This window comes from Telopea speciosissima, chromosome 10 (assembly GCF_018873765.1).
Source record: "Telopea speciosissima isolate NSW1024214 ecotype Mountain lineage chromosome 10, Tspe_v1, whole genome shotgun sequence".
Taxonomy (NCBI): Eukaryota; Viridiplantae; Streptophyta; class Magnoliopsida; order Proteales; family Proteaceae; genus Telopea; species Telopea speciosissima.
The window spans coordinates 4715934-4731343 of record NC_057925.1 but is presented as its reverse complement, the minus strand read 5'-3'; the positions used below and the strand labels follow the sequence as shown (position 1 = coordinate 4731343).

Genomic DNA, 15410 nt, shown 5'->3' with positions numbered 1-15410 from the left:
ATTCTGTATTCACCAAGCTTAAATCTTTAAAAGGAACAAAATGAATTAAAAGAAAAGAGATCATTATTTTGCTTCATGGTAAAAAATGGGAAAAAAAAATTGAGAGAGAGAGAGGTCCCTTATGCTGACCATCTGGTCTACAAATGAAGTTTTTTCCCTTCAAACTCCATACAGTGAAAGGTAGTGAAACATTAAGCAAAAACAGTCATTTTGTGCAAGTTTCACTTTGAGGTGAAGCTCCATTATCAATGTGCATCTTGTCCCTCTACATTAATCCATGTTCCATGTTTACTGGTTCTTTCTTCTGACCCCAGATTACTACAATCCATCTTGGCGTCTTCTTCATTTCTTATAGCTATTCTGGTGTCTCTACCATTGTAATATACAAGTGACTTCTATTGAAAAAAAAAAAAACCCTCCTCGAATTCCCACCAGGAGAGCAGCTAGAGTTATTCAAGCTCAGCAAAGAATTCTAGACTTCTATTGACTAGTTAATGAGTTTGACAACAAACAATGCCCTGTTGCAAAGTATTTTGTGTTGAACTTCGTGTAGATCGTTACATTTACTTTTGAGCTTTCTCATGAAGTACGCGATTTTGGTCCTGATAGAAATGTATGGAACCTCCTATTTATCTCTACAAAACTGCAGCCAGGTATCTTTTTCAACTCTCTTTCTTTCATCAGCAGTCTCATCCTTGCTACATCTTCCCATCTGCCGGCTTCTGCATAGATGTTTGACATAAGCACATAGTATGTGACAGTTTGAGGGTCTAATTGGAACAGATGCATAGCAACACGCTCAGCCAGCTCAAGGTTCCAATGGATTCTGCAAGCACCAAGCAAAGCCCCCCAGACACCAACATCTGGTTCCACTGGCATCATCTTGATGAATTCATAAGCTTCTATTAGCCGACCAGCTCGACCAAGAAGATCTACAATACATGAGCAATGCTCTACACCAGGCATTATAGAGTAGTCTCTGCTCATGCTGTCAAAATACCTTCTCCCTTCTTCTACAAGACCGGAATGCCTACAAGCAGTTAAGACAGCAGTGAAAGTGAATGTATTTGGTTTCACCCCCTCCTCTTGCATTTTTTGGAAGAGCTCCAACGCATATACTCCATGCCCATGAGCTGCACAAGCCCCAATCAAGGCAGTCCAAGATATAACACTTCTTTGTGGCAATATCTCAAAAACATTTTTGGCTAAATCTATGCTTCCACATTTGGCATACATGTCTATAAGCGCATTTGCTATTGAAGCATTAGTTTCAAGTCCTTTTCTAGAGACAAGTTCATGTACCCATCGTCCCGTGTTCAATGCTCCCAAACTAGCACAAGCGGAAATCACACTGACCAACGTGATGTAATCAAATTCCAACCTCTCATTTTGCATCCTGCAGAAGAGCTTAATTGCTTTCCCACCAGCATCACTTTGTTCGTATGCAGCAATCATGGCATTCCATGATACCGAGTTCCTGGTCACCATCTGATCAAACAATGACCGAGCTATCTTGATGTTTCTACACTTACCATATAAGGCAATCAAAGAATTCACCAATGAGATATCAGAATCCACACCCAATTTAATCCCATAACCGTGAATCAATTTTCCTAAATTCAAGGTTTCCAACCCTGCACAAGCAGGAAGAATACTGACAAGGGTAACCGCATTGGGTTGAATCCCAGAAGCGACCATTCTCCTAAAAACACACAGTCCCTCCTTATAAAAACCATTCTGTACATAACCCGCAATCATGGCAGTCCAAGAAACTATATTCCTTAAAGCCATTTCTTCAAAAATCAACTCAGCATTCAAAGTCTCACCGCTTTGGGAGTACATAGTAACCAAGGAGCTCTGAACAAACACATCCAGATCAAAACCATTCTTTATTATATTGCAGTGCACTTCTTTCCCATCCTGCAGAGCAGAGAGAACAGCACAGGATCGAATCACAAAGGGGAAAGTGTAGTGATCAGGCAAGAACCCAGATGAATGCATATCTTTGTAAAGAATTAAAGCTTCCTCGCATGGACCCAAATCAGTGTATCCCCTGATCAGGGTGTTCCACATGAAGACGTCTCTCTCAGACACTCCATCGAACAGTTTACGAGCATAGGCCATGGAAGGAGCTACATTAGAAGCCAGTGTGATTAGCTTTGTGACAACAACCAAGTTTTGGGAGTACCCATCTGCTAGAATACGAGCATGGATTCTTTTGAGGTCAGTAAGAGAGGAACAAGAGTTCAAAAGGTAGTTGTAAGGGAGGGAATGGTAGTTGGTACTGAAGAAAGATGGTATAGAGTGTATAGACCACACAAGTTGCAGTCTTCTCAGAAAGTTCATCAACATGGATGAACCAATATTCAAAGATCAGATTGGTAATGGGTTGTCTTCTGCTGCTGCTCTTCCTTTCTGCTACAATCTCAGTTAATGGGTCATCCATTTCATTCACATCTCTGATAACAAAAACCCCCAAAATCAGGCTATGATAGTGTCGTTGTATACCTGGTGAGTTGGAGCAAAATAATTTATAGGCATAAAGATTTTAGTCTTAATCAACCAATTAGATCGAGCAGAAACTAAGAACCTGCGAATAGCCTTAGCTTGGATCGATTTAATGTTACTGGTTCAGCTTTCAGATGGAGAAGAGATTGTTTAACACGAAGCAGTGGATCAACCGTGTTTATAGTTTCTATGTGCAATTACATATATAACCCTGTGATTTTTTATTAGAGATATCTACTTGGTTGCATGGTCTCCACAAAAGCGTCTGCCCCAATGGGTGAGCACGTCAATGGGTGAGCTCGTCTGGATATCTGCCCAGGGGGTGACGACATCTCATGGTGCCCTGTGAGAAGGCGTAGAAAACAACACCAAGTAGAGATCTTTTTTCCATTCTATTTTTAGCTTAAAGGGTTCCATACAAATGGGAATCTCGGCACAATTCCCATAGAGCTTACATGATCACGGTAGGAGGGAAAACAGTAGAAAGACGATGTGAGACCATAGAGTTAGGTATCAGTATTGTATCGTGGATATGTATTGGTATCAGTAGTGACCGATATTGATACAACATCGATATGTATCGGTTGATATGGTCAACAAGTGATTTTTTTTACTGGAATTGACCGATGTGGCTGATACTAATGCCGATATCGTGAACTAAATTAAATTCCAAAAACCTTGTGTGAGAGGGCAACTGTCGGCCGGCGACAAGGGAACCTTTTTCCCTTTTTATTATTTAACTAATTTTATGTAATTTACGATTAACTAGTAGGGGTATTTCAGACTTTCAGTACTATAAGATGGTGTTTTAATTAGATATAGATTTTTTTTTTTAATCCATGGGTGTCAAATTCGACTCTAAACCAACTAGACCAACTCAAATCGATCAAAAATCATAATGAACTGAATGTTTACCGGTTTGGTTTTGGGTTTGGGTTTTTAAACACCGGTAGAAACTAAAACCCACCAAATGGCCCAATAGAAGATGAAAACCAGACCAAACCCAATAAAAATCGACAAACAACTTTGTTTGCATTATTCGGCTCCCTTTGGCCGATTTGGGCCAGAAATGGTGTTACTATTATATGTGATGGATGGGCTTCTGTTATGATTAGTATACTTAGAAGAATATGTCCCTTAGAAATAATCAGGGTTGTGATAGGGTAAGAGTAGTACTTCATCTATAAATGTTATATTGGGATTAGATTAGCTAGATTTAATTAACAGGGTTATATCTTTTCATACCCATGAATACAATGAAACTCCCTTTTATAGGGCAATACACCCCAACCCTAGTTAACTAATTATCAACCCACTTAATTAAATCTAGTTAATCTAATCCCAATATAACATTTATAGATTAAGTACTACTCTTACCCTATCACAACCTTGATTATTTCTAAGGGATATATTCTTCTAAGTATACTAATCATAACAGCTTCCATAATGAAGAAGACCCTCATCAACTTTATGATCTACTGTTGTGACGATATGATATTTCATAAATCTATTAATGCATGGGTGAGCGGAAGATGACAAACTTCAAATTTCGACAGATGTACACAGTCATCGTTGAGATTAAGGACGACTTAGAAGGTATTGCCAAAATCAATGTAGATGAGGCCAGTAAAGGAAACCTGGGTCTAACAGGAGTTGGTGGAGTATATGTTGATACAGTTTCAACCAAGTATTATTCTACTTCTTGGAAGGATTGGGTTCGACTTATGTATGTGTAGCAAAGGCCTTAGCAATTCGCAAAGCCATCTTAATGATTGTAATTAAGCCAAGGTTTGCGAAATGTTTGTATAGAGAGTGACAATCTTATGGTGATTACCAGTCTCAATCCATTCCTTGGCGAATCTCTTTAATTGTGAATGATTGTGTTTTATCTTCCTTGCTAATGTATGAGAGGTGTTTAGTTTCTTTTCTCGAGGGGGTTATCAATAAATTTTTTTTCAAAAAAAAAAATAAAATCGTTTATTATAGGGAATAGGGACAGAAGATGGATAACGGACTAACAGAGCTGCCACCATGCAAAGTGTAACATTACCAAATCGAGTCTGGATCAGCTACTAACATGTTGTCCTACCCCACATGGTGAGAGTCAACCAAACAGAATCTGCATACCTCTGATACCTCTGGTACCTTTAATTCCTATGAATCTGGATCAGCTACCCACATGGAGACGGGTGGGGACAGATCTGATCCCTCCATGGGGCATGGGTCCCACACCCTAGAGGTGGGTCCCGCACCCCCATGGAGGGTTCAGATCAGTCCTCACCCGTCCCCATGTAGGTAGCAAATCTAAACTCATTCCTATATGGTTTGAGGTATTGGTATCAGATCATCTAATATGGCGATACTGTTTAGTTTTGAAGGTGACTGATATCGATGCCTGGGCGATACCGTCTTAGTGAAATGGTACAGCTAATGAGTAAAATACTAAAAAAACCCATTTTTTAAGGAAAATCAGGGGTAAAGTTTGATACAATCAATCTGTACTAATAACGTATCGATATCTTATTGGTTTTGAAGGTGATAGATACCTGATCCGATACCGTGCACTAAAACCATGGATCCTTGTGTCAAATAGGGTGAAGATTCTGTTTGGTTGGATCCGAATTCCAAACTCAAATTGAGTCTGGATCAACTACCAAATCACTCTTGTACACCCACAATCCTAAGTCTCTTGACTAATGACTAGTATATATGTAACATGTAGGCTAAGAGATTGCTACCTGGTCGTGTTGCACCGGTACCAGCATGAGTGGTAATTTTGCACAGCCTTATATCTGGTGCAAGTGGGAAAATTATTTCCTCTAGTTCCCTGCTCGGCTCCGCCCAGCCCAGCCCAATTCCCCACTCCCTCTCTAATAAGGGAGGGGTGGACCCCACCCAGACAAAGTGTTTGGGCAGAGGTAGGGTGGTCATTGCGCTCCTTGTTAGGGGACTAGGGAACTGGGCGGGCAGCATGGCTTGAGGTATTGGATTGGATTGACCGATTTTGGCCAGATTGGATCGGTATCGATCGAGACCGATCTGATACAGCTGTACGGATAGGGGTAAAATGTAAAAAAATAATTTTTCTAATAAAAATACAGGGACAAAAGTGTTATATTTGCCCGAGTTTGGGCGATCCCGATTCGTATCGATCGATTGCAATCCGATTCAGCTGATACTGAGATCACGAACCATGACGGGCAGGGAATTGGGGAAAAAGCTCCTGTCCTGCAGTGGCGGGAGCTGGAGCGTCCAGCCCAGCAAAACCACAGCAAAAACAAAGGGTAGGGTGGTCATTTCACAAGAGGGTCCCACCTGAGCCCCACATGTGAAATGACCACCCCACCCCCTGTTTTTGGGGGGTTTTTGCTGGGCTGAGCTGGACGCTCTAGACTCCCGCCACTGCAGGATGGGAGCTCTTTTCGGGAACTGGAGGGGATAAAGATCCAGGTGAGTTATTCTCTTACCCTTCTCTATATTACTAGATTATTTTGTCAGTGTGTCTATCCTAATCCTAATCGCTTCCGGACACCAAATTTCTAAATTCCGTAACTCGGTTATCTCTCTACTTTCGCATACACTCTCCATTAAGCCTCCTTCAACCTGTGAAAGGGTCCTCTTTCATCCTGTTTCATCATTCATCGCACGTCTAAAACTGTTCTCCCTCAACCTGTTCTAGTCTCCTTCACGCCCACTTTGGCCAGGTTCACCTCCTCTCTCTCTCAACCTGTTTTAGTTTAAGGGCTTTTAGTTTGAGAATCCTTTATGATAAAAGCAGTGGTAGATTGTAGGAAAAGTGAATGATTATATGTGTTAGTGGAAGATTTTTGTTTTTTCAGTTTGAATTTGTAGCTCAATTAGAAATATTGATTTCTTGTGCTTACTGTTATTTTCTGTTTATAACAACAAAGGGGTTTCCCTTATTGCTTCCCAGAAAAGGAAAAAAGAGCTCTTTTAATGCATTTCCTATTGTTAGGTTAAGTATGGTTGGTTTAGGCTCACAAGCATGGACACCCAACGCTTTACCCAGAGCTATAGTATAGTAATGAAGGGTTTTAGGTTTTAACACCTCAGCCTACGATTGTTTTCGTTCCTCTTTGGTAATTGTGGTCCTCTTCCTTCAAAAATAGTTTGTGATTCAATTTGCTTTGTTCTTATTCACCTATTATAATGCATACTAGAAATACACATCTCAAGTGAGTCGGAATTTCTTTCTCTGTTCACAGGTTGGTATTTACTACTATCAGTCACTGTTCATAAAACAAGGTTGCTTAATTATCAAATCTTCCTCTATCACTCTCTATGAAATGCCATTTGGGTTCCGGATTTTATCCATTTGATCATTCAATTGGGATTTCAATTATTGATTGTATGGTCGAGATTGATGTCCTCAATGCCCATTCCCCTACTCTTCTTATCATATTGGGAGAAGGATTACTCCATCGGGTTGGAGTCTGGAAACAGCCTCTCTGCAAAAGCAAGCATAAGGCTGTGTACATTATGACCCTCCCCAGACCCCGCAATGGTGGGAGCCTTGTGCACTGGGTATGCCCTTTTATTGCTAACATTAAATTATCTGAATCAGACATAATTCCAACTAGACCATTCCAATAGATTTTTTTTTCAGATTTTGTAAATCTATTTTATTAAGTGGCCCAAATTGCTATATACTGCAAGTTTTTTTCTTTTCTTTGCTACTAGAAATACAGTCCAAGGTTGACAAAAGGTCCATTGCATGTCTCTGTTGAATGTCTTTGCATAATGTTGGTTCAATTATATCTTTCCCACCAGAAAGGACACATGGACTCAGGAAAGCCAATTACTTGGCTATGATTTAGATGGCCAAAGTTTTTCTTATTATTCTTTTTTCATTTACAATGCACAAAATTTTGTTTCTTATTTCACATTTCATTTGCAATGTTTGATGAGTTAGAGTTAAGAAGGTTTCTTAGATTAGTAATGGAGTTCAAAAGGTAAAAAAACATGCATGGTTGCTATCTTTTCTACGTTGTGTATGATCAAATAATTTTTTTGTCTTATTTTAGTTAGTTTTACAGACTACCGTCGATCCTAATAAGATTCATTTTGGCATATTTCTTAAATGTCTCTTTTTGATCCTTAGATACATATCTTTTTTTATTTTGATTTTTATATTATAATGTCTTTATTATTATTTTTTTTGTTCTATTACCTTCATATTTAACATTCTAAATCCAAACCTTCTCTTTTCAAACAAGTTCATGTTTTGATAGGCACCTAGGGGCCCTCCTGATTTTCTTATCAAGATTTCTCTTTGAAGATTATGTGAGAGAATGATCTCTATCCATAGGAGCCGACCCCTCCTCGTCCCCTAAAATAACATGGTTACATCTCTTTCTCTCTCTCAATACATTTTTTATTATTCTTTCTATTTTGACATTCTTTAGAATTTAAAGACTAAATTGTTTTGGCTATTTAGTGTTTAAGTTAAAGTTTATCTAACATTTTTTCTATATGTTTATGATTACATGTATTTCAATCATTTATCATACTTAAATGTCTTATCTTAGTAAACATTTTTGTAATAATTTCATAAATTATCCCCACCCCAGATTGATAGGCTGTGTTTTCTTTTGATTGTTTTGTTGTTTCTGCTGCTGTGTTTTTTTTTTCTTTTCTTTTTGGCTCTCAGCTGTGTGCTGTTGTTGTGTTCTCTTCTTTTTGAGTAGTTTGCAATAGAATTAATGTTCATAAAAAATTTTTATTCTTCAATAATGATGGGTTTGGTTACTAAGTAAATGATTTTGTAACAGGAAAGCTCAAGACTTGACCATGAGAAAAGGAAGGAAGGTTGAAGCAGGAGCAACAGCAGCAAAAGCATCCAAATCTCTCATATTGAAGAAGAATGATATGCCCTTTCTTCCTCAAGAGGTGATATTCAATATCCTTGTTAGACTTCGGGCTGACATAGTGTATAAATTCAGAAGCGTATGCAAGTCATGGTACAATCTAATCCATGACCGTGTTTTCATCCAATCCCACCTTGGACATTCCATTCCTGGTTTGATCATAAACCGAAACTTTTTGGAGAGAAAGTTTATCTATGAACCAGACTTCAAAGAGATGAAAGACAAAAAGAATATAGAACAAGATTTGAAGTATGGTTCCATAGGAGAGGTCATTGGTAGCTGCAATGGTTTGGTACTACTAAAAACTAAGCGAAACTGCCTTTCTGTGGCTAATTTGATTACTAAACAAATAGTGGACCTTCCTTCAGCTAGTAGTGAGAATTTGGATTCCTGGTACCATCAATGTGGGTTTGCATATGTTCCTGAAACTGGCATATATAAATTGGTGCACCTTCTGATTGATGAGTATACTGTGACATGTGAGGTGCTCTCCTTGGGGTGTTCTGGTCGCAATACATGGAGATGTGTCAATGGATTTTCACTTTCATCGAGTAGTGAAGATGAAAGATGGGAATTTTATGGTTCAAAAACGGTAACGATAAATGGGATCGTGTATTTTGTAGGTGTCACACATGTTCAATCTTCTTCCATGCACATAGTTTCATTTGATGCAGGTGCAGAGGTATTTCACATGATCCGAGCTCCAGTTCATGAAATTACAGTATCTGATTCTTTCCTAGAACTTGGAGGCGTGTTATCATTTGTGCAAGCAACCAAACCTTTTAAATGCAATACATACATTGTATGGATTTTGAAGGATTGGTTGAAGGGGACATGGGTGAAGCAACACGTAATCTCATTAAGGAAACCATCTATGGGGTGTACCTTACACTGGAGTGACAGTTCTGATTTTCTTCATGTCGTATCTAGCTTCTCACATGGAGGAAGAAAAATCATAATCTTTGAAATCAAGTCATCTTCTGAAATTCTTTCTCACATTGCGTACGATCTTGAATTAAATCAAGAGAGTGAAATACAATTTGATGTTAGAGGATGTCCCTCTGGTTTTTTTACTCATGTCAATAGTTTGATCTCTCCTAAGTTGGTATAATTGGGTGCACTTAAGTCCCTAAACACTGTTTCTTTCTTTTCTTTTTATCCAAGAATGAAATAATAGATCTTATACATACAAATATTTTGCCTCTACTTCTTTTTAGCTGATTTGGCATCCATTATTTTCTGATCATGTGTAAACTGAATGCTGGTGCTGCCTACTATTCACAATTAGATAGTGTATACTTCCTCTTTCCATAAATATTAATTGCATGGCTTACATATTGCCTTATATGCATTGCAGTTATTATATCACATACTTTAATATTTTATTCCATATTTCTTAAATTTTTTTTTCTTAGGTTTTCTGAGTAGCTCATTCAGATAAGCTTATTTGATAGACCCAAATATCTGCCACGTAAGCCCAAATTTTGTGTACATGTAGTGCTCAAGGTCCTCTGCTTATATGTCAAGTTTCAACGCAAACGGAATTCGCTAAATGGCAAAAAATTTGCATAGGCATACAAAGGTAGTTGAAAAAAAAATATACAAGGATACATGCTAATAAAAGGAGTATATAATTGAATTAGGCCTTGAATTTTGACATGTAGCTACTTGAAGGACACCTAGATGATGTGTTAGATTAGTCAAGATGAGAGATTATCTCTAATATTTCATCTTTAGTAGTTTTGGATGCTATTGACAATTATCTCTGTTTGTTAAAATGAATGTAAATTTCACTCTTTAGGATACTGTGTCAGTAGATTCTAGACTAGCCCATTAGGCTAGGATGGATAAGTTTACTTGTGTTTTAGAAGATGTTGTAACTAACTAAATTTTTGTTAGTTGTTTTTCTTTCCATTCTCACCAAATACATTTATTTTTTTGTTGGCTCACACCGGTAGGCCCGATTAACTGACCGATAAGGGCATGATACACTTCTGTTTCTCTATTTCTCAATATTTTTTTGAAGAGGTTGAGAATAAAGTCAATTCACGTAGATAGAGTTTGCCTTTTTGAAGCAATTTTCCAAATTCATTTCAGAAGAGAGACTGAATTTATCTCCTTCACTCTCCTTAGATTGAGGCCACCTTCTTCCTTTGAAAGGCAAATGGATTTCTAAGCATTTGTAAAGGGCACAACTCCATTTCATTAAAAAAAAAAAAGAAAATACAATTCCAAAAGTCTCCCAATAACATTAACATGACAGTCAGAGAAGGTGCTCTGCTATGCCCTAGCTACAGCAACCACCTCCTGCACCACCTTCGTCAACGGAGGCTCAACCAGCGGCCGGAACAGATGCAAAGGTTCCTTGTTGGTATCCAAGAAATACAGACATATGACCATAACAACACAAGAAGCAAACATGGGTATTGGTCCAAAACTCCAAAACAAGAAAGCCATAGCAAAGTAGACCACCCTCAGCCCAACCTGCCAGAAATTATTCCCCCTTAACACCAACCGTTGCACATAACTCACCGGCACATCCTTATTCGGCATACTTATTAACGAGTTCGCCTGAACAAAGTACCTCACCGACTGAATAAACGCCCCAAAGGCCAGCATGAAAGTTACAAGCATGCTTATGTTTTTGAGGGAAATGTTGGCCTGGGTTGTGTTTCCCAGTATAAACACGACATTGACGGCGTTGCTACTGGAACTTCCCACCCATACTCCTATGAAAGCGAAAAATGAAAGGCAAAAGGAAGCCAGGTAGATCGAACCAGTTATGCTGTTTGATAACACTGATATTGCTAGGCTTACATAACTCAAGTCACCCTGCAAATTAGATATGGAATACATTTAGTGAATGGAAAATCAGAAAACAGAGAATAGTAGTAGTAGTAGTAGTAGTAGTAGTAGTAGTAATTAACCTAACCTGCATCATTCTCTCAACCCAAGCCATCCAATTGCGGTTCTCATAGCCGATGGCTGTTGTTGAAGGATATTTTAGGACTCGGTAGAGGAGGTAGAGATCATAGGTGAACATGATCAAAAGCCCTGAAGGGACCAAAATCAGGTCTAGGTTTTGAGCCACAACTCCCATTAATTACCTTCTCAATACTCTTCTCTTTGGTGTTATCTCTACTGCATTAGGAATTCTGGAAAGATGAGATTGATGATGGTTCAGTTGTTCATAAATATATATATATATATCCAAATTGAAAGGAAGATTCATTGGTCTTCTGTGTTATTTTAAAGAAGTATTGACTTTATAACTCTTAAGTTGCAATCATAAACCAACTTGCTATAGAGTAGAGACGGCCTAAACGTACGTAATGGGTTTGTCATGGGTGTTGTGAAGGTTTAAAATAAAGGAAGTGATGTTAAGAACTAGTATTAAAATAAATCCATGTAGCTTCACGTCTCTTAACATGGTTTCAAAATTATATTATGCAAAAAGAGGCTATTTGATCTGCCCGGCTTAGTTCCCTAGTTTCTCTAACAAATTGGGGGGGGGGGGGGGGGGGTTAGAATGACCGACCACCCTACCTTTGCCAAAAATTGGGGGGGGGGGTTTAGAATGACCGACCACCCTACATTTGCCAAAACACTCTGTCCTAGGTGGGGTCCACCACCCCCTATTAGAGGAACTGGGAGTGGGCCGATTTTCCGGATGAATGTAAGTAATGCTTACCTTTACCCAAAAAAAAAAAAATGTTTTCTTCAAATGCCCCACTCAAATTGCCTATCCGTACAAATGCCTCTTAAATTTTCACTAATTTTAAATACACCTTTACTTCCCAAACTATGTAACACTCTAGTCCTCCTCTAGTCTCGGACGTTATGTTCGAACTTCTGACATTTTTTGAGCATGGTTAGACCATTCTGCCTTGATAGGATAAAGTGACAAAAACGTCTTTACCTTGAAAAAAAAAAAAAAACCAAACCAAACCTGCAACTCATCTTCCCCAAATCATTTAGGGTTTGAAAAAAGAGAACAATTGCAGGTTTTTTTTCGGTTGAAGATTGGTTAGTTTTGCAAACTGTGCTTCACTGGGGACTCTATGTACCAGTTGCATGAAACAGATACTCAACTGAAGAAAAAATAATGATCTTCATTAAAGAAGATTAAACAAGCAAATATACAAACGATGAGAGTTGAAATTTTGATAGACTAGACCAAACACATACTCACAGACATGTCCCCAGGTTATAACGAAGTTTACGAATCAGATCCAGGTTTTAATTGAAAAAGTATGAGATTCTGCAAGGTGCGATCCAATATACAATGGCAGAAAGAGCATCAATTTCATCAGAAGAACAGAAAATCTTTGTTCATTCAGAGATTTCTTTTTGGTTTGGGGGAAGGAAGGGGATTTCAGAGTTTTAGAAGGGGAACTACTTACAACTCGATTTGAAAGAGAACAGAAAGAGTGGAACAATGATGGATTCAAATGCAGATGGAAAAATCTAAGGACCTCCAATGCAGATGGTACAAACTGTCCCCAGTGAAGCACAATTTGCATTCTCTAATTATAAGGTTCTTACTGATCAGAACCTCTTCAATGTCATGGAATCACCAAAACCCTAGATTCTAGTGCGGCAATAATTACTTAATACTCGACAAATTTAATATAGAACTAATCAAAAATTGCAAATGCCTCAATTTTATAACCAGAAGGAGAAGAATCTAACCCTAGATTCAATTGAGACAAACATTATATAGCAGAAGGTTGTAAATACCTACAATCCATGGCTTGGAGACTCATCACAAGTTATCAAATGTTTGCCATATGAAGAACGGAAAAAAAAAAAAGAAAAAAAAAAAGAAGAAAGCACAGTTTGAAAATCTAACCAATCTTCAAACAGAAAAAACTTGCAATTTGTTCCTTTTTTCAAACCCTAAACGACTTATGGAAGATGAGTTGCAGTAGAAAACGTCCGAGACTAATGGGAGTACTAGAGTGTTACATAGTTTAGAAAATAGGGATGCATTTGAAATTAGTAAAAGTTCAGGGGGACATTTGTATTTGAGGGGGCATTTGAAGAAAACTCAAAACAAAAAAAAAGAATGTAGTGCTTGAATTGGACTGTTGCGTTGTATTCCAATTCCAAGGCATGTCAATGTTGTTGCAGACACCTTGGCTAAGAAGGGCACGGTCTGACCTACTTCCACTCCCTGGCTTCTTCTCCTCTGCAAAGGGGAGACCCGGGTGCTTCAAGCATTCCTCATCAATAAATCACCATTCTACCAAAAAAAAAAAAGGGTTATTTTCAAATGCCCCCTCTGAAAATGGTTAAATTTACAGTTGCCACCCTGAACTGTCACTAATTCCACGTGCATCTCTGTTTTCCAAACTAAGTACCACTATAGTCCCTCCCGTTAGACAGAAACGTTATGTTCTAACGTCTGACATTTTTTGTACATGGTTAGACCATTCTGCCCTTGATAGAGTGGAATGACAAAAATGCCCTTAAAAAAAAAAAAAAAACCTGCAACCTATCTTCCCCAAATCGATGGGGGAAGATGAGTTGCAGGTATCCTTCAACCCCCATTCCCCTGTTTTTGCAAATTAGCCAAGCTTTGACAAATCGCCTGAAGCTTTGCATCCACAGAGGACTGCAAGGGCTTGTAATCGCCGAACTCTCCTCCATTAATTTGGTGTCTGAGATCGGGAAAGTTAAGCCTCACGAACTCTCCTCTGAGCTTGTAAGCAGCCCTATCGTAGACCAAAGCAGCCTCCTTAGCGGTGTCGAAAATGCCGAGCCAAAGCCGAGTACGGTTCTTTGATAGACGGATCTCTGCAACCCATTTCCCCCAATGCCGCTGTCTCACCCCTCTGTAGAGCTTCGTGGGTTTTGCTAATGAACCCAGTTGCTTCATCGGGATTGCTTTCGGACCGAGGAAATTCAGGAAATGTGGTTGTTGTTGCTGCAACTGAGACTGCCTGAGCCTCTAGTTTTGGATGGAGGCTGCAGCCACGTGTTGCTATTGATGTTGGAGCTGGATCTGGACTTGAATCTGTTGAACCTGAGAAGGGCTGAGTTGATTTAGCCCTACTAATGAACCTGATTGCTTGAGACCAAATTGGCCTTGGATCGAGAACCCTGGAGAAAACATTTGGGTAGTCAACGCATTTGGGTAGTCGACGTTGAGCAAGAACCAGGGTAAAACTGGGGTTGAGAAGAGAAAGAGCAAAACAGAGGAGGTTGATGAGGAAGCACTTTTGATATAAGGCTCCAGTGCTTTCATGAGCTCCTCTCTGAAGGGATCTGATGATACAGGTCCATTACTGTAGATATCTATAGCTGCTGCCATGACTTCTGAATAAAGCAAAGAAGATAAAAAGAAAGACCGCTACCAGAAAAGCAAAAACTGCAAAAATAAGAAAAACCACTTGTTGCTTACCAAAACCAAAGAACAGGCGACGGTTTCAGAGAGAAACAAAGAGAAACCGGAATTCCAAACCCCAAAATAAAATTAAAACAAAAAAAAAAAGCTTTCTTTTCTACACTTGAGAATCTTCTAAACCTAGAACCATAAAATCAACCTTAGGGACAGAAAAAACAACCCTCTTAGTTGAACAAATTTAATGAAAATCTACAATGGTTCAAAAAAAAATCGGAAAACAACCCTTTGGGGAAGAATATGATCAAGAACATAAGTTCTCAGTTGTTGAAAGATACCTGCAACTCATCTTCCCCAAATGGGGAAGATTCATTTGGGGAAGATGAGTTGCAGGTTTTTTTTTTTTTTTTTTTTTCAAATAAGGGCATTTTTGTCATTCTACCCTATCAAGGGGCAGAATGGTCCATCAATGTTAAAAAACTAGGATCCATTATAACATAACTGATCCGGGAGGGATTATAGTGATACTTAGCTTGAAAAGCAGGGGTGCACGTGAAATTAGTGAAAATTCAAGGGGGCAACTATAAGTTTGACCATTTTCAGGGGGCATGTGAACGTTGCGCGCTTTCCTATGCAAAGCCCTCAAATTTCTAAATTCCTTACTCAGA

General features: G+C 38.8%; 3 protein-coding genes and 1 pseudogene across 3 annotated transcripts; 1 reads left to right on the top strand and 3 right to left on the bottom strand.

Annotated features, from left to right (window-relative positions):
* Positions 1–579: 579 nt before the first annotated feature.
* Positions 580–2664, bottom strand: LOC122642290 (pentatricopeptide repeat-containing protein At1g11290, chloroplastic-like). The gene has a single exon (XM_043835728.1). The coding sequence runs from the start codon at positions 2350–2352 to the stop codon at positions 580–582; it is 1773 nt and encodes a 590-aa protein (XP_043691663.1). The 5' UTR covers positions 2353–2664.
* Positions 2665–6176: 3512 nt separating this feature from the next.
* On the top strand, positions 6177–9533 carry LOC122642640 (F-box protein CPR1-like). Its single transcript, XM_043836176.1, has 2 exons — positions 6177–6212; positions 8301–9533. Exon 2 carries the CDS (start codon positions 8320–8322, stop codon positions 9505–9507), a length of 1188 nt encoding a protein of 395 aa, XP_043692111.1. The 5' UTR covers positions 6177–6212; positions 8301–8319; the 3' UTR covers positions 9508–9533.
* Positions 9534–10676: 1143 nt separating this feature from the next.
* On the bottom strand, positions 10677–11546 carry LOC122642289. The gene is made up of 2 exons (XM_043835727.1): positions 11329–11546; positions 10677–11228 (listed from the first exon to the last, which is right to left on the bottom strand). The coding sequence occupies exons 1-2, from the start codon at positions 11494–11496 to the stop codon at positions 10677–10679; spliced, it is 720 nt and encodes a 239-aa protein (XP_043691662.1). The 5' UTR covers positions 11497–11546.
* Positions 11547–13559: 2013 nt separating this feature from the next.
* On the bottom strand, positions 13560–14857 carry LOC122642288 (annotated as a pseudogene).
* Positions 14858–15410: the final 553 nt, after the last annotated feature.

Excerpts from the sequence above, each read along its gene's own strand:
- LOC122642289 (XM_043835727.1), bottom strand. The coding sequence starts at position 11,496 with ATGGGAGTTGTGGCTCAAAACCTAGACCTGATTTTGGTCCCTTCAGGG. Across the intron at positions 11,229-11,328 it reads GGGTTGAGAGAATGATGCAG|GGTGACTTGAGTTATGTAAG; the intron begins GTTAGGTTAATT and ends TCTAATTTGCAG.
- LOC122642640 (XM_043836176.1), top strand. The coding sequence starts at position 8,320 with ATGAGAAAAGGAAGGAAGGTTGAAGCAGGAGCAACAGCAGCAAAAGCA.
- LOC122642290 (XM_043835728.1), bottom strand. The coding sequence starts at position 2,352 with ATGTTGATGAACTTTCTGAGAAGACTGCAACTTGTGTGGTCTATACAC.